The sequence below is a fragment of the Tetrao urogallus genome, assembly GCF_951394365.1.
Source record: "Tetrao urogallus genome assembly, chromosome: 18".
NCBI lineage: Eukaryota > Metazoa > Chordata > Aves > Galliformes > Phasianidae > Tetrao > Tetrao urogallus.
This window is the reverse complement of record NC_136831.1, coordinates 222,672-239,821: the sequence shown is the minus strand read 5'-3', so window position 1 is coordinate 239,821 and position 17,150 is coordinate 222,672. Positions and strand designations below refer to the sequence as shown.

Sequence of the window (17,150 nt, the reverse complement as noted above, 5' to 3'; positions counted from 1 at the left end):
GCCTGTATTAATTCCAGCAGCACTTTGACCAAGGATCCATCCTAGCTGTGCTTTTGTCAGCGGTTGTTAAAAACAAACACTAAAACAGTGTCTCATAGCTATTTGAGGCACTGCTTGAGAATGAACTTTGAGAGAAGGAAGGGGCTTCTGTAATTTACTTTCAGTCACTTAAACCTAGTTTCTAGTCAATTCCTCTGTCACCTGCTAGCACTGAATTCTGACGTCCAGTAAAACTCTCCCTCTTCTAGAGATGATTGCACTAAGCCACTTAGTATAGAGAACTATTAAAACAGGGCATATGCATCGCCACAGCAGTCTTCTTTCCCTTCCCCGCTTGTTTCTGTTCAGCCATCCTACAGCTCTATTATTTCCACATTGTATTTCACAGTAATCTTAGTACTGAATTACATAACACTGCCTGCAGGAGAGGACCTGAGAGGCACTCTCCCCATCCTTGGGTTAGTGGCTGTAAAGACACTTCTGCATGCCAGGTGCTGCCCTCCATTAATGCTGAAAACAACTTTCCAGCTCCATTGCTTGGTTTTACCACCTCATCACACCTTTTTTCCCCACACTACGGAATGCGATGAATGCAAAAAAATAACCAGTTCAGCCATTTGCATACAAAACAGTCCTAGCTGCCCCAAACGGATACAACAAGGAGGCAGCCCACATATAAATATATTAACTGAAGATACAGCGGTGTCACACCACACAAGAGCTGGGGTCTGCTTACACTGGCCACTGGAAATGCAGCAGATGGAGGGAGCAAAGTGCCACTTCAGTGTTTAAAAAAAAAATAAAATAAAATAAAAAAAGCATTCCCTCATGGAGCCAGCATTATTGCTTAACATGCTTAGCAGGTCCAGTCTGGCACTGAGGAGGTAAGAGTCCAAGGGAGGACACATGTAAGGGCTCTGCACTGAGGAAGCTCAGGGTAGCATCATTACCAGCGTGTATGTAACTCTGGACAGCAGTACAGGAACACGCTAACTTAAGTCTCCTGTTGACAGGTCTCCCCTCAAAAAACAGTAACTTCAAGTTTAATAGAGTGGAATATAGAACCATTCACCTGGAGGTCAAGATAAAAGCAACCAGCACTACGTGTCACCAGCTGCCTTCAGTTCATACTTAGCATAGATGTCCCAGGACCCCTTCAACATGGTGTGCAACGTTCTGGACTAAAGCTACAAGCAGAGTGGGCAGGACACGTAAACAAAGCTTAACATCACCAGTGAATAGCATGTGCGTCCCTCCCCCGCCACATTCATTTCAGTCCTGTGGGATCCTTTCTGGGTCCTGTCACAGTCTCTGGTTCAAGTCCAAGGTTCCAAGGTCATAAATTCCCCCACAGCTCCACTGGAGGGAACTGATCCACTTCACCAACCTCTGTGGCAAGCTGGTCTCCCAGTGTGAAGGTCAGTCTGTATCTTAGCCTCACTTTCTCCTGCAAAAAAAGACAAAACCCAAGAGCAACACATGAGAATAGCCCCAATTGTTCAGGAACAAAAAATTTCACTACCACAGCTCTACAGAAATCACAACACTGTGATGCTGCAGAGGGTCAAGGTAACCTGAGTTATTTACCTTACATATTTAAAAATATAAAAGCTTTATTGCTTAGCATGAAACAGCAGGAAAAAAGCACGAGTGATCAGCAGTAATAGTTTGCTATACATGCAGCTAGCACCCATTGCTCAGCTGCTCTTCAAAGAGCCTGAAGAATGATGCTGGAATAGATCAGCATTTTCAAAACTGAATTATGTATCACATGCAGGAAGACAAAGAAGGTTCTGCTCTGTAAAATTCCCAGTAAGCAGCAGATGGAACCCATCTTTCAATAAGGGATCTCCATGTGCTTCAAAAAGTGAAAGTTTCAACAACCTGCAAACACCTCTTTAAATATCATAAATTTCAGCTGATACCTTAATGCCATTTTTGCTGTAATTCTCAACCACTTCAGCATACAGCTTTGAGGTTTACACATCATCTGGGCTATCTAAATGACTAATTGCAGGAAGGGTTTCCACAGCTATTCACACACTCCTAGCATGATGAGCAAAAAGCGAAGTATTTACCACATTGTTTCACTGGTCACAGGCACATCTCATAACATGCCAAAGGGAAGGGACAGGACCTGATACCACACAGTTTCTTCAAGTCTGTCAGGCTGTATAGAGCCGCAACTCAGCAGAACTCTTTCTAGAGAAACAGTTAATTTTATATCACGCTAAGCATCATTACAGCAGGGCACATCCAGTGCACAAGGGATTTAAGATAAGCTCCTGAAGCAACTCTGATTGTTCTCCTTTCAAGCTAAGCCCTATAAGACTTTTGCTCCTTTGATAAGAAAAAAATGTACAGTGTTTTTTCTCACACTTTTCCTTCCTGAAAAAGTCTGTTGGGGAAGAGATTGTGTATAGCCCTTCTCAAGCCCTGAATTGAAACAGCACTGATCTGCTGCTGTAGTAATTGCTTCTGAAGGGCAAGCTAGGAATTAAGAGCAGTGCTTGCTCATAGTTTTGGTCCAAACTCCCTGAAGAATTCATCTTACATCGTATTAACCTGAAAACTGACAAGATAAATGCCCGCTCTGTTATAGTCCATCCTTCTCACCTTTGTAGGATTTGCCAAAAGCATGATTTGGGTGATGGCAGCAGGCGGCTGGATGGGATTGAATGGAGACAGCTCTGTGCCAGAGGGTGGCTGCAACTTCACCTTCATGGACTGCAAACAAACAAACAAAAAAAATGGAGTATCTCCTACCTTTGGAGACAATGGAAGATGTATGCAGAGACTGTGGAGACAACAGCAGACATCCAAGGTGAAGAGAATCAATCAGTGTGTGAGAAGGAGGAGGCAAGAGCCGGTCCACTTGCAGAACAGAATAGGACCAGGCAGACCAACAAGTCAGAGTAAAAGCACTGGGGTCAAAACACCAACTGCACCCCTTCTTACCTGAGTGCTCTTATAGCAGAGGTTTTAACGCAAACAACTTGATGACAATGGGCAGATTATAGCCATTTGGGCCACACTTTTCAAAACACAAATCAGCCATCCAAAATTATGTAGCTGCAGTAGTGACAAGAATGGAACATACTCTTCAATTTAAGAAGCCTTCATGAAATTCTGATTCCCAAACACCTTAAGGATGGGCTTATCCACATAACAGTCCTGTCAATGCGCTATCTGAGCTATGACATGATCAAATACAGTTGGATTGATTTTAGATAGAAAAAACAACAGAATGTGTACTACTTGTAGTTCTTGACATGTCCTGTTTAGTGTTTTCTGCTTTTAACTACTTCTATGTTTTTGAAACAGGCAAAGCACAGACTACAGAAAGACAGAACTAGTGTGTTGCAACTTAAGTTCCCTGAGTTCATACCCATACCTCCCTGAACGTGCAGATTCACACTGCTGTGGGTCTGAACTGTGCACCCCTACCTTTGGTACAGCAGCCTGCAGCACAATGTTCTTCACAGGAAGGGGTGCTGTGTTCAGCATTGAGACTACCACAACCAGCACATCTGACCTTCCTGGTGGGCACTCCTTGGCAAAGTGCAAGAGGATGCGGAAGCCATTCTTGTCATAGGCTGTCACCGGGAGGGCACTGCCTGCCACAGAGCAAGGGGATAGGAACACAGTTTATGCTGCAGAAAACAATCGTCAGCAGTACTGTCAATCTGACATTTGGCTGGGTGTCTCACCATTGTTCTTCACTTTATAAACTCAGTCAGGAAGCTTTGCTTTTAAAAAATGTTCAGCGAATGGTGAAAAACCTGAAGGTACTTACTAGGTTTAATAGATTCCAAGGGAACATGGACGTTGGCCAAAGAAATTTCAGGTGCTTTCATAGGACTGTCTTGCTGCTGGAATGATGCTGGATGGAAGAGAGAGCTCCCTGAGACAGCAGTGCAGCTGTTTGGGAAAGGAATTGGGGGTGTTCCTGGAGCAGTGACTGGCAGCCCAGCAGGTGCCATTAACACAGAAGACGTGACAGAGGCTGGCAAAGTAACCCCAGGTAACACTGAGGGTGTTGCCATGCCTTGCGTGGCAGTCCTGGAAGACAGAAAAATCATGGAAAAATTAAGCTGAAATTGAAGCAGGCATTTTAGCACAAACCCAGAGATAAGAGCAAATCACAAGGACAAATAAGGAGCCTGGAGCCAGTAAGGTCTAATGTAAGAAGCAGGGCTACAAGAAAAATATGGTGTTGGTAGGATTATGCATAATTCTTTCTAATTTAGTACAAAAGCGCGAGTCCCACCTTGGCAAAGAGGAGCTAGGCTAAGATGGCCAAAGGCCTTTGTACCATAGCAGCCAGTTTAACTTTACACTGCACACTTACAATCTGACAACAGCACAGCTGTCGTACTCTACTGGTAGTTTCTGCCTTTCACTGCTGAAGCTGAGACTGTCATACTAGTTCGTACAAGTCCCAATCACGCATTTCTACCAAACTGAAGTTGAATGTCTATCTCTGAAGCTGACACTACAGAAACTTGGTTTCCTAAATGCTGAGACAAAGCAAAGTCCAGAACTTTTAGTTACCCTTTGGATTCTTCAAGGAGTTGTCCCAATGCAGATGAGCTTAAGTACCCAGGAGCAGCTGGAATTGTCTTGGAAGGCCCCACAGGGGCAGCCAGCCCAGCAGAGAACACAAATGGCATGGAGTTTGGTGCAGGCATGCTGGGAGCAGTCTGAGAGGCTGTGAAAGCAGAAGGCAGTGTCACTGATGTTCCACATGTGGTCTGCAATGTGTGATGGAGAAGATGGTTCCCTGCAGGGTTGCAATCAACAGTCACCGTCTTTGGATTGAAGAAATCCAGGTCCAGCTGCTCATTCTGCAAGAGAGCATAAGTACATGCTCTAACTCACTGCTACCCCTACTGTAGAGGTGGCATTGTTACAGAGGGAGAGAGATTTACCGCAAAAATAGGTGGAAGGTAGCAAGCAGCAAAGTCTGTGGCCTATGTCAGGACTACATCTGATCTGTAATTTAAGCAAAGGAAGTGCTAACACCATGGGGGACAGACTGGAAACTGAGAAAGCCATGTTCAGGTATATCTACTCCACTCAGACACAGCTAACCCAGATCTTGGGGTTAAGCCAGACTTCCCCTCAGTAACAGCTACCCCTCTGCTTGCATGTGATGTTTCTCTAAGGTGACAAAATGTGTCACGAGACCTCCCACAATGGCAAGCCCTCCCTTCCTTCCCCTGAGAAACTCTCTCCTTGCTACCTCAAACATGCTCCACTGGTTTTTTTCTGATGCCTCCTTCCCTGCTGCAGGAGCTGGGTCATTCAAGCCTGAAAGGAAAATAACAAGTAGGTAATGAGTAGAAAATGAGGCTGCATACCATGGCAGTTGTTTCAGTGCCAAACAAATCGATTCAGCTCCACCACAGCCCAAAAGCCTGATGAAAGATCAAAATGGATTGCAAGTCTACACTGATGAAGAGACCAACAGAACCAGTTGTCAATCCCCTGCATGCAGCTCCTCTAATCCATCCTGATTTACAGCATCTCCTGCTATTCATATCTGGTCTTCTCTTGCAGGCATTCTGCAGCCTCCTTCCAACAATCCCCCTAAGGCACCTTTCTCTTTATACAGCCACAAAGTCAGCAGTGAAATCACAATGTATTTTCATTTGAAGCCTACTCTTCAAATGAATTCATCAGAATTAAATACTAACTCACAGACTAGTTCTTACATTCAGGATGACATGAGTGTCTCAGAAATCCTCCGGACTTCTTAAGAAATAATAGACCTGAAAACATGCAAGACTGACCAGAATCACAGCAAGGAAATATATCCCAATATAAATGTTTTGGGAATGGCACGAATTACTGTTCCCATGTGCACCACCTGAATCACCAAATTCTCTCAATCCTTCCTCTCAAACTCCACCAGAAGTGAGACCTAGGGCTCACTAAGTAACCTACTGGATGAATCAAGAGCAAAAGAAATCTGGTGCGGTCAAAATATAAGGCATTTCACGCTCTCTTTAGCCAACCCTCAGACTCACACTGGAGGAAAGAAGTTGACTTTGTCAGGCAGGCATTGAATAGCCCTTTTCTAGGCCTCTTAGTGTCTTACCTAAACACAGAAGCTCCTCATCCAGCAAGGAAAGAGAATTAGCTGTGCTGCTCTGCTGAGTGGGTGCAGCTTCCACTTGGCTCAAGGAACTGCTCCGCAATTGTGAAAATGTCTGTGGAGGAGGTGGGAGAATAGGGATTTCTGCTGGAACTGGGGCTGCTGTGGGGGCTGGTGTCAGGGTGGTGGGTGGCACTGGAGGTGTTGAGGTGCTGGTGACATCCAGTCCAGCAAGGTCAATGAGGGTGTTCTTACTCCCTGTAGCAAACAGCAGATAAGCACAACTAGGAGGGAAGGCAAAATGCTTAGAGCAAGAACATGTACAGAAGACACGATCAGAGAGATGGTTTAGGTAACACGGATATGCACTTAATCGTGGTTTATGGCTCTTACAGAGGAGAAAGCCCACAGAGTGCGCATCTAACCATTTACTTAAACCAACCCAGATGCTTAGGAAATTTCCATCTGAAAAGCAACACCTATCTGCTCCAGTCGTCCCCAGCGTTTCTTGTAGCATCATTCATGATCCTCTCAAAATCTTTTGAGCTCACAGAAGACTTTGGGAGATCCTACACAATTACAGTAAATCAAGGCTACCAGAAAGACAGAATTGAGGGTAACATATACTGTCTGGATCTAGAATTCTCTCCGTATTTTGGAGCAGACTTGTCCCAGGAAGATATTAGACAGCAGTATGCATTTCCTTTACTGCTCTTTATACAGAAAGTGACTCCCAACCGACAACAAAGCATCCAGGGATTTCAAAGGCGAAACTGAAATGTAAAGTAGGCAACTGGCCTAAATTCATAAAAGGTACTGCTGGCAAAGCCAGGACAGGACCCCCACCTGGCCCTCACTCTTCTGCTCTCATCTTTTACATAAAGTTGTGTTCTTCTTTTATTGCCAATTAAGAGATAAGACAAAAGTGGAGACACAAATGTATGAGAACTTTCAGGCACAAAAACTATTCAGATAAAGGTTTGCTACCAATGTTATCAAAGAATTTGATTACAAGCAATGGAGAACGCAGCATTGCTGTTCACGTCAGAACTGTCGTCCCCTTTCCTGTTCAGAAACTGTTGGCCAGAAGAACCATCAAGCCTACTTTACCAGAATTCGTAAGGAAATCCAGTCTAAAATACTTAAAATTTTAGGATTAGAAATTAAATATTTGGCTTCCCAGGAACTCACCTTCCACTCCTGAGATCACTTGGAGATCCACTTCACCATTGATCACTTGCCCCTCTATTGTTTTTTTATAGGAATTTATCACACGTGATAAGTTGTCACTGGCCTGCAGAATATCTCCTACGTGAAAGACAGATAAACACAACCATCAAGACTTTGGTCACTTTGCTCCCACTACCGCTGAGAATAATCAGTTATCAGCTAAATAATTAGCAAGAAAAAACACAATTGTTTAGCTACAAATTCTGTTATTGTCTGTTCTGTACCATGCTTCTCTAAGGAAGACCCTGACCTTTCTAGGTCTGTACACATTACGTACGCAGTAACAGTGAAAATGACTCCAAGGTTTTGTTACCAACATAACTCTCTTCCCCCTCCAGAACAGCAGCCATCCCATATTACCATCCTTCCCCAGCCTCCCACCAATACTGTCAAGCCCTTGCCCTTTATCTGCTTGCTCAAAGCAAAGCTCATCCACAGTGAAGAGGCATCTTTAGAGCAGCCGTTCTCTTGCTCAACCCTTGAACAGTCATAGGGTCAGCAGTTAAACAGCAGTTCAAGGAGAAACGTAGCTTATTTTACCCAAGCTGCTGTCATTATCCTCTGTCTCACTGGCTAGTTTGAATAATGTCCGTCTTTTGGTTTCACACCTTTCACAGAGTTCCTGAGAAGAGAAATCATGACAAAGGGTCTCATCAACCAGGAGGCACTGTCAGCAATACCAGTCAGCACATAACGACTTCCCCAGCATTCTCTGGAAAGGCCAGAACAGAGAAACCAGCCTCCCTGTGCTGGACATCCCAGTTGTTTTAATTTTCATCTTCTTGGTGTTCTCCCAATCTTGTAATGCTAGTTATAGGAAAAGACAAATTTTCTGCCATGTTCCACCTACCCACAGCGCTGTGAGGGACAGTTATTATCAGCAGTGTGCTATAATAGGAGCAAGAATCAGAAATTCCAGCTTCTCGATTCTGCTACACTGCATCTTTGGAGAACAGCTGTACCCGACTTCATCCACATGCAAGAGAGCTATTATCCACCATCCTTGCAAAGCACCAAGTCCTTTGGTGAAAAGTCTTTAAAAACATGGTCATTACATAGTTGTTTCCAACAAGAGTTCTTGTTCCTTGCTACCGCTCTCCATCTTATAGCGCTGTTCGTAATTCTTTGAAAAATTCAAAATCTGAAAAAGAACAAAGAACTGACTGCAGTATTTCTGGGAAGCAGCAGCTCAGACCCACCTTCATGAGCTCTCTATCAGCCTCTGATGAGTCCTCTTTGCTATAATGAACCAACATCTCGTTCAGCAGTTTCACATTGTTATTTACTTCCTCCAACGTGTGCATACGTTTTGTCACTTTCTGAATCCGAGCCTCATCCTTCAGGATGCAAAGAGACACGAAAAGTAAGCTTTCCTGTAAGGTTCACAGTACAACAGTAGGTGTTATCTGTAAATCATATCAGGTAATGTCTGTTCAAAGTTGAACTAAAAAACCCCAAACAAAACAAAAGAAACCAGAACAAAATAATTGAATTATTAGGAGAATCTACCCTACCCTAGAGACAGGGGAAGCTTGAATGGAAACATTTCAGTAATCTATACATCCTCTTCAGTCAAGAAGCTATACTTTTTTTGGGGCGGGAGTGGGGGGATTGCGGGGTGGAGAGGGGCAGAATCACAGTGAGTCATTTCCTGGACTCCATGTTTGTAATGATTGCCCTGTGTGGATGCATCACAGCTCTGCAAACAGGAATTTGTTTCCATGAGGCCCAGAGATGACTCAGTCCTCATCAACCAGAAGTAGTACAGTGGTGTTTCCACCAAATTCTCACGTGAAAAGCCATCTAAAGTGACAAGAAATAAATTAATTTCAACATCGCATTCAATTCTGGCACCTTTTTGCCCTGTCCCATCAGGTGCACCAACTGCAGACTTTTCTGTTTTACAAACACCACCACGCCACTAATGACCTGGACTACCTGCAAGTTAGTAGTCTTAGAGCTTTTAAGAAAACAATAGGAGGTTGGATGTCGCTAATAGCCAGTCTCATTCAGTTATCTATGGAATGGACACAATGCTTCTAAAACCCGAGAAAACAAATATCTGCCATTCACACGATGCTGAAGCTCTCCAACAATTTCGAATAATGTTTTAAGAATTGCAAAGAACACCGCTAACCGGGTTCAATTCTACAGGACTTTCTTACCTCTTTTACCATGGATTTAATAAGCTTGTTGGCCTCTTGTAAATCGTCCGGATTTTTGCTTTTCAGTAGTTTGGCTAGAAGCTGTAAGATAAGAAGGGGACATGTGGGAAACAAAGACTGGCAAAGGGAAGATGCAAGAAGAAATTAAGGGAACAATTCACAGTAAAGATACACAGTTCACACTGCCTTCACAGTCAGTGACTTCAGCAGGAGTCACATAAGGGTTTACTGTTTTACACAAGTTGCTACATTCTTCCTTTTGAAGAGGACATACATGCTGCCACATCTCAAGAGACTTGACATTAGACAATTATTTCTCCTATACATGATTTTTGGCCCTGTTTGTGAAACATTGTTTGCCTGCTAGCATTACAGCAGGATGGCACTTTAACAACAAATTACTACATAACCGTGACAGGTCTTAGCATGGATAGACAAAGCAGATGTGTTCAAACCAATGAATTCTTTGAAAGTACAGAACACGTCCCCCAAAATAAAAGCTGAATTAATGTACTTTTCTTCCTTATTCTAAACATACATTAAGTAATTACTTTTTGTTAGTGGTCACAACACAAGTCTTCCCTATACCTTGGATTTCTCTTCATCATCAAACACAGGGTTTTTGGGACGAGGTGGTGGAGAAGGAATCAGGATTTTGTCCACAGGAATCACAGGATCAAACATTACAATCCCTGAAAGCAGAGAGGAACCCACAATGATTTGCACTGCAGTCAGGCCAGGCAGTGCACCCTTTTATTCACGGGCTGCTGTCAAAGTGAGCAAGCAGCCAAACTGCCCATTGATGCTACCGCACAACTCCAACACACAACACAGCATCAAAAATCAGTGAGCACACTAGCTAGAAAAAAACAAAGAACATTTTCTTTGATAAAGGCCAAAACCCCAGCAACTGTTTTGCCATCTTCATACTGTTCTAAGCCAGTATAATCAATAGTTCTCTGCTATTCGTCTTTTCCTCTTTCACATCAGCTGCTGAGCCACTCTGCAAAGTCCCAGACAACCTAGCTTTGAGCAGACTCGAGGGCACTACATTTTTTTCTATAATTGAGCTGTGCTGAGCAGGAACACAGACAGCATTGCAAGCTGGGGTGATGAGCAGACTCCTAACCATTAGAACCATGAGTGGTAGAAGAGCCAAGCTTTCTGCTTGTCCCCTTGCCAACACTGAGATTTGTGCTCTACTCCCAGAGGTTTCCCTAGAACAATTTTATCTGTTTTTTTGAAGCCATGTGTTCCTCAATTAAGCTTCTTCCACTTTGCCTACACAATAAATTTCTATTGGATTAAAGGCACGATTGTAAAGCAATATGGTTAAAAGAACACAAAAAGCTACAGAAATGATCTTATTTCTCTTCAAACTGGCCTTAAATCATTTAAAGAGCAGTTCCAGGACAGAGGTGGGAGGAAGGGCATGGAGACCCCTACAAATCCAAACAAAAGCATCTGCAAGGTGTTTCACTAACCTAGGTGAAAATTAAATAAAAGGCCATTCCCCAAAGTCAGTGAGTAGCTTTCTCAGTGTTTCAGGGAATTCTTCCCTTGTTCCACATCCCCTCTGTCTCCTCATATCATCAGAAGTTTTTATGTACTGTGCCACTCCTGCATACAGGCACAGGCTAGAAAGAACGCATGAATGAGCAGCTGACCTCCTACCTTGTCGCTTCAGCATGTAGTAGGCATCTTTGATTTTATATTCTTCTGGTAGTGCCACTGTCCAGCTATACAGCAATTCAATGACTTTCGTCTTCACTTTCTCTGAGACCCGATCTCCTAGATACTAAGAGTGAGAAAAAGATGAAGACACTCCACATTCTTAGCTTCTTTTTAAGGAGAAAGCCCAAACACAGACAACAGGGGGAGTTCAGTGATACACACTGAAGTATGCAACCAAAGATCTAAGACACCATATTGGGATGAAAAAATGTTTCTCTAATTTTTCTGAAGTAACAGTGAACAAAGTCTTTGTGATTTGTGATCTTCATAAAAGAAAGAACAGATATTCTGTTAGTTTCAAAATTTTGCTATTTAAGAATTTTCAAATGCAGATACTGCACCTTCCCCACTGTCTTCATTGGGAAAGAATTTTGCAATACTTCACTGCATTAACTATGCCTTGGGGTGTCTCCATCTATCTTTTGCCACTTTAAACCAATCGTGGATACTGAAGGATTGCCTTGGAACTCTGCATGACAAACTGTCAGTAAAGTGAGATTACAACTCTGAGGTTGATGCCAAATCTCATGCTGTAACTCCTGCATCACTGATGTTGGGGTGATCCCTCCCTGTCCTAGAAATATAAAATTAAACAAAGAAAACAAGGAAAAATCACCAAGCAGTTGACTGCTCAATGCTTCATATATCACAAGGACTTTCATAACAGTACAAGAGTTATACATTAATAGTAAATAAGCACAGATTACTGAGAAAAGCAATAAGAAGAGCACACAAAAAAATCAGCAAACAAATCCTCGTTGAATATACACTAGTGAATGCAATGAGGCAGACAGAAACATTCTGGAGGTTGCCTGTTGCTCATGAAGGCCAGACAATAACTAAACACAGCAGCAAGGCACAGGGACTAACCTTTGGAGACACAACTTTTATTAATTCATTCAAAAAGCGAAACTTTCCTACTTCATTATGAAATCTTCTCCCACAATTTTTCATACAGGCTTCCAGCACCTGCATTCAAGTAACAGAAACAAGAGCTGAAGCAAACACAAAAACTCTACAGTAACAGCACACGTGTTCTGCTTATAGGGGAACTGAAGGACCCCATCAGTGGCCTACAGGCATGGACCCCCAATCTTTAGGTGACACACCAAGGGCTGCAGCAAATCTCCCACTCCCAGCAACGTACTTATGAGTCAATTACCTCGCTATTAGAGTTCACAACAAGAAACACAAGTCTTACCTGAGAATAACAAAAGAAAGCAGCTGAAACATACAAAGTCTTGTCTGTCGCTACTGACTAATATGGACACTTCAGTTTGGCAAGCATGCTCCCTGCCAGCAGAGAAGAAGGGAATCCAGCCCCAGAATTAGCCCCAGATGGCATCACTAACACACACTGTGCTCCTTTCATACTCTCTATGGAAGATGCCAAATGATGTGTAACTGGATTGGAGAGAGGTGGCAAGGAATACCTACTGTCAAGGCCTGGACTGCCTCCCATTCCTGCGGTGACTGGATCTTATGAGCCAGAAGTCTTACAGCTATCTGCGGCCTGAAACAAGGCAAGTGTTCATTACAAACAAAGCAGGCAAACACAGCAAGGGATTTTCAGGCTTTCACAAATACTGCTGTTTAAATGCGAGGCTTTTCATATGATTAAAATAAATGTCACCCAGTACTTTTAGGCTAACAAAAAAATCTTCAGGGCATCTCTGTAAGCCTGGTTGTTTGCATGCATAAAAGGAAGCAGGACTGGTAGTCCGAATTCCAGATTGATTCCTCCATGGGATGGGCCAAACAACACCCAAGTACAGTGTCCAAGCCCAGGAAACCACATAATTACTGAATGCATTAATTTCCTTTTTCCTGAATTTCCATCTTCCTTAGCTCACAGGAATGCTGTGACCCAGGTTTCCTCAGTTAAGTCCTGTACAGATTTCAATGATGTGAAGCACTAGGAGTCATAACCCCATTTTACAGACTGCAAACTAGGAACGAGTTTGGCTGGATGAGAACCCTGTAGCAGCAGAGGCTGACAAAAGGCAGATTTGGGATTCACTTTTCCTAGTGCTCAGTTTGCACGTAAACCACGCTGCCCTTCACATAAGAAAATGCAAACTTTGCAGCACGTTTTTTCTTTTGACTCCAATCTCCTTTACAATATCAGTATATATAGGAAGGCCAATATGAAACTCCAATGATCAAATGACATGTTCTAAATTGCATATGTTTAATTACTAAGTCTAAAGAGGACTCACACTCACCCTTCAAGCTCTTTGTTGATCTGGTCACAGAATCCAATGATATATTCCCAGTCTTCTTGCCTGTTAGATGGGTTAGTCGCTTTATCTTTGGCAAGGGAAAGAGAAGATGTTACAGCTCAAGAAAAAAGAAACAGCGTAAAAGGTCATGCACTTTCTAGAGAAAAGCCTTTGACATCTGTTACCAACTATAAAATGAAGACTGAAAGTTCACTTATGCTACTTCCATTCAGGAGAAACGACACATCCAAACTGAGGCACCCAAACAACCCTCAAAAATCAGATTTCCAAAAAGACAGATCCCAAACATGAAATACGTTGAAACACACAATTTCCGTATTGTGAATGAGAGTATAAAAGAAAATATTTCTGCTCATAAAACTTCCCTCTGCCTGAAATGTTATTTGGTTATAACATCAAACTCTTTAGAGGCTAAACTCTTTGATTTTTTTATATGGGAAATTGTTTCTGTATTTCCTGGGAGCTTTGTAGCAGCAAGAGCTGGCAGATCAGATGTTTAATATCAGTCATTTAGCTCAGACACTTGTTTTAGAGCATCAGTGATCTGTCAGATGCCTCAGCATTTCTCCTGGGAACAATGAATTTAAATTTATTATCATTCACTCAGTTGTTCTTGCAGTAATGAACATCACAGCCTGCAACTGATAGGGAATTTAAACCCTGGATGCCCAGAGAGATGCTGCACTGTGAGACATGTTACTGACAGATCCTTCCTCAAACACCAGCATCCCTCATATCGCACTGGCTGCAGAAACCCGAGGCTATCAGCACATTTTTTGTTATGAAAGCATTTTCTCCATGAGTTTTACTTGGCTCCGACAGACCAATGAATTTACAGCAGACAAGACTCCCACATTAATCTGATTTTCCAGATGAGATTACTAGACACAGATCTTTCTTCCCTGTAAGAAAAACAATGCACTGGGCTACCTAATGGCTGATGTTTAAGAAGCACTTCTCAAAATTTGAATACAATGCAAATAGATACAGAAGAGAATGCATTACTTGGCCAAACAGTATAGAGCACAGGATAAAATACAGGCAATTGTTTGAAACATGTGACACTTAAACCTTATTACTACACTCATAGCTGCAGAGCGCTCTGCAAGCATCAGGAATACAGAGCCTCGCAACAAGCTTAAATATTTTCATGCAAATCAAACAGCATTGTGTTCTAAAGTAGTTCTGCTGCTCTGCAGGCTGAGATGAAAGAAGCATGGCTCTTGGTTGGGTCAATGTCTTTCTTGTAGTGAGGGGTCCAAAACTGAGCGCAGTACTCGAGATGTGGCCTCTTCAGTGCTGAGAGCATCCCAGGCGAGCCAGTTTTCTTTGCTTACCCTTTTCAGCATGTCCACACATGAAGATGCATTACATTAATGAAAAGATAATCTAAAATCCTCTATTTTTAGTGGAAAACTTAAAACCTAGGCCCATGGCAATACAAGAAGAAAAAAAAAAAAAGAAAAAGAAAGAAAGAAAATTGGAATATGTTATCCATCTGCATCTATTATATACCTGCATTGCCTGACAGGAATGTGATACAGTAAATTTCTTTTAGGAAGAAGCAGAACAGGCAGCACTCAAGTCAAAGCTGGGCTCACACAACCAATGCTGTTTTCTAACCTCCTCTTTTATTTCAACTAAGCACAAGGAAAGAGCCTGCAGGCAAGAATAGAACAGGAAGGATCACCTTCACTCACCCCAGCTGCCTGAAATGAGAGAGAAGATGAAGATGCAAGATAATCGCAGACCAAAGCGCAGCACTAGAACACAAGATGTTACTTCATGGCTCTGTGCCTCCACCCCATGAGAAAGACAGGGCAGCTGGAAGGCTGAATAGCATTTTTACTTTATTTGGCATCTTCCTGTGAGTGGGAAGCTGCCATGCTGCCAAGCAGCTTTTGCCCTGCCTTTGTAAAAAGGGCACAGCAGGTGCACACGCCCCTCAAGCTTAGTGTGACACACAGTACATCCTACCGATAGTTCCAAAAAAATAACCTCAGAAGGCCCGGTGAGAGCACTCAAATGCACAGCATCTGCACCCTGCCCTCCTCATCTGCATGGCTGCTTTGGTAATTTATTTACAAGTGATCTGTGCTCCCTCACTGTGGGAGGAGCTGTACGATCACACCAGAACAAATCATGGTAGCAGTGACCAGACATAAATGTTTCATCTTAGATGAGAGATCAATGCTCAAGCATTTAACACCATGGGTTACTGAAACAGAAGCAGGCAACAGTGCTGGCAGCGAGGAATTGCTTTGCAGTGCTGCTCCTCAGCATGTTCTCCAGTGACAGAGCTTCACTGACCATGCAAGCAGGATGTTATCCTCTCTCTCAACTTCCACAACTAAAAATAAAAACATAAAGCAGCCAAAGAGCCTTCCAGGCTGCACAATCTAAAATATCCTTCCTATTACAGATATTTCCATACACATACTGAATTTGGTGAGTCAGTTCTGCTCAGAGGAAGATTAAAGGGAAGAGATGTGGGCATTTCTTCAAGTGTCTCACTGGCTACAATTAAAAAAAGAGATATTAACAAACTGTGGGAGCTCAGAGAAGGAGTGGAACAACGAGGGGACAGAAGGGGTTGAGCTAAAACAAGAACTGAGAGCTGAAAACATCCTGTAGCCGATAACTGCTGTCAGCAACGATAACACCGTGCATTGAATTAAATCTCATATAAACGAACCAAAAAGGAACAAGAGTTATTTGATCTTAACAGAACGAAGAAGCACAACAACTTTTATATTCTGAAGCACTTAGGGGAAACACATGATCATTAAGACTGGAAAAGACCATTAAAGCCCACTGAGCCTAACCACCGCCCCATCCCGCGGCAGTCGCAGCCCCGCTGCCTGCACGGCTCCCAGCCGGCGCCGTCACTGCGGGCATCGGCAAAGGACGGCGCGCCGCGTCCAGCAGCGCCAGTCCCTGCGCTGGGAACACCTGCAACACAAACCCCGACCGACCGTACGATCGACCGACCTACGCGGGACCCCACAATGTCACAGCGCGACGTCGTTACAAAATCATTTTCCCTAACAACGGATTTTTAAATACTGCAGTCTGCAGCCTTCCAATGGGCATAACGGCATTCACAGCTCCTCCCCCACCCCCCCCCCAGCGGTGCCGGGCACAGAGCGCGGCCCGGCCGCACGGAAACACGGCCGTACAGCGCAGGAGCGCAATTTACAGGGGATCCTCCGCAGCTCTGCCTGGGGGTGAACCGGCCTGACAGACCCGTGCGGGGGGGAGGCGAAAGCAGGGGAAGACGGGAATCAGCCTCCGAGTAAAGACACCAGAAGCGACGAGGATGGGGCTGAGAGGGAGAGGGTGGAGAAACGAGGGGCTGGAGGGGCTCGAGCCCGCGCTACTCACTGAGCCACGACTCCAAGCTCTCCCCTTCCGCCTCCGCCATGATGCCGCCCCGCCCCGCCTGCGCGAGAGCCGAGCGCGCGCTTCCCCCGGGGCCGCCGTCGTTTTCCTTCTGCGTCAGGAGGGGTTCGGTGCCGTGAGGTAACTCCGAACTTCCGGTGTTCGAATCCCGCTGCCGCCCGCAGCACCGGGAGGAAACGTCCCGCGCTGCCACGGGGTTCATGTTCTTTTTGAGCTGAATGCGGCTTTTTGGAGCGGTTTCTTTTTCTTCTCTTTCCTGCAGGCACGGCCGGGTCG

General features: G+C 43.9%; 1 protein-coding gene across 1 annotated transcript; it reads right to left on the bottom strand.

The window, feature by feature from the left end:
* Positions 1-1,336: 1,336 nt before the first annotated feature.
* Positions 1,337-16,896, bottom strand: GGA3 (golgi associated, gamma adaptin ear containing, ARF binding protein 3; the record flags this gene model as incomplete). Its single annotated transcript, XM_079544384.1, has 17 exons — positions 1,337-1,447; positions 2,617-2,727; positions 3,448-3,617; positions 3,797-4,062; positions 4,555-4,847; positions 5,246-5,313; positions 6,104-6,358; positions 7,292-7,408; positions 7,871-7,952; positions 8,530-8,667; positions 9,496-9,576; positions 10,084-10,187; positions 11,170-11,293; positions 12,100-12,198; positions 12,667-12,742; positions 13,455-13,539; positions 16,857-16,896. 17 exons carry the CDS (start codon positions 16,894-16,896, stop codon positions 1,337-1,339), a joined length of 2,220 nt encoding a protein of 739 aa, XP_079400510.1.
* Positions 16,897-17,150: the final 254 nt, after the last annotated feature.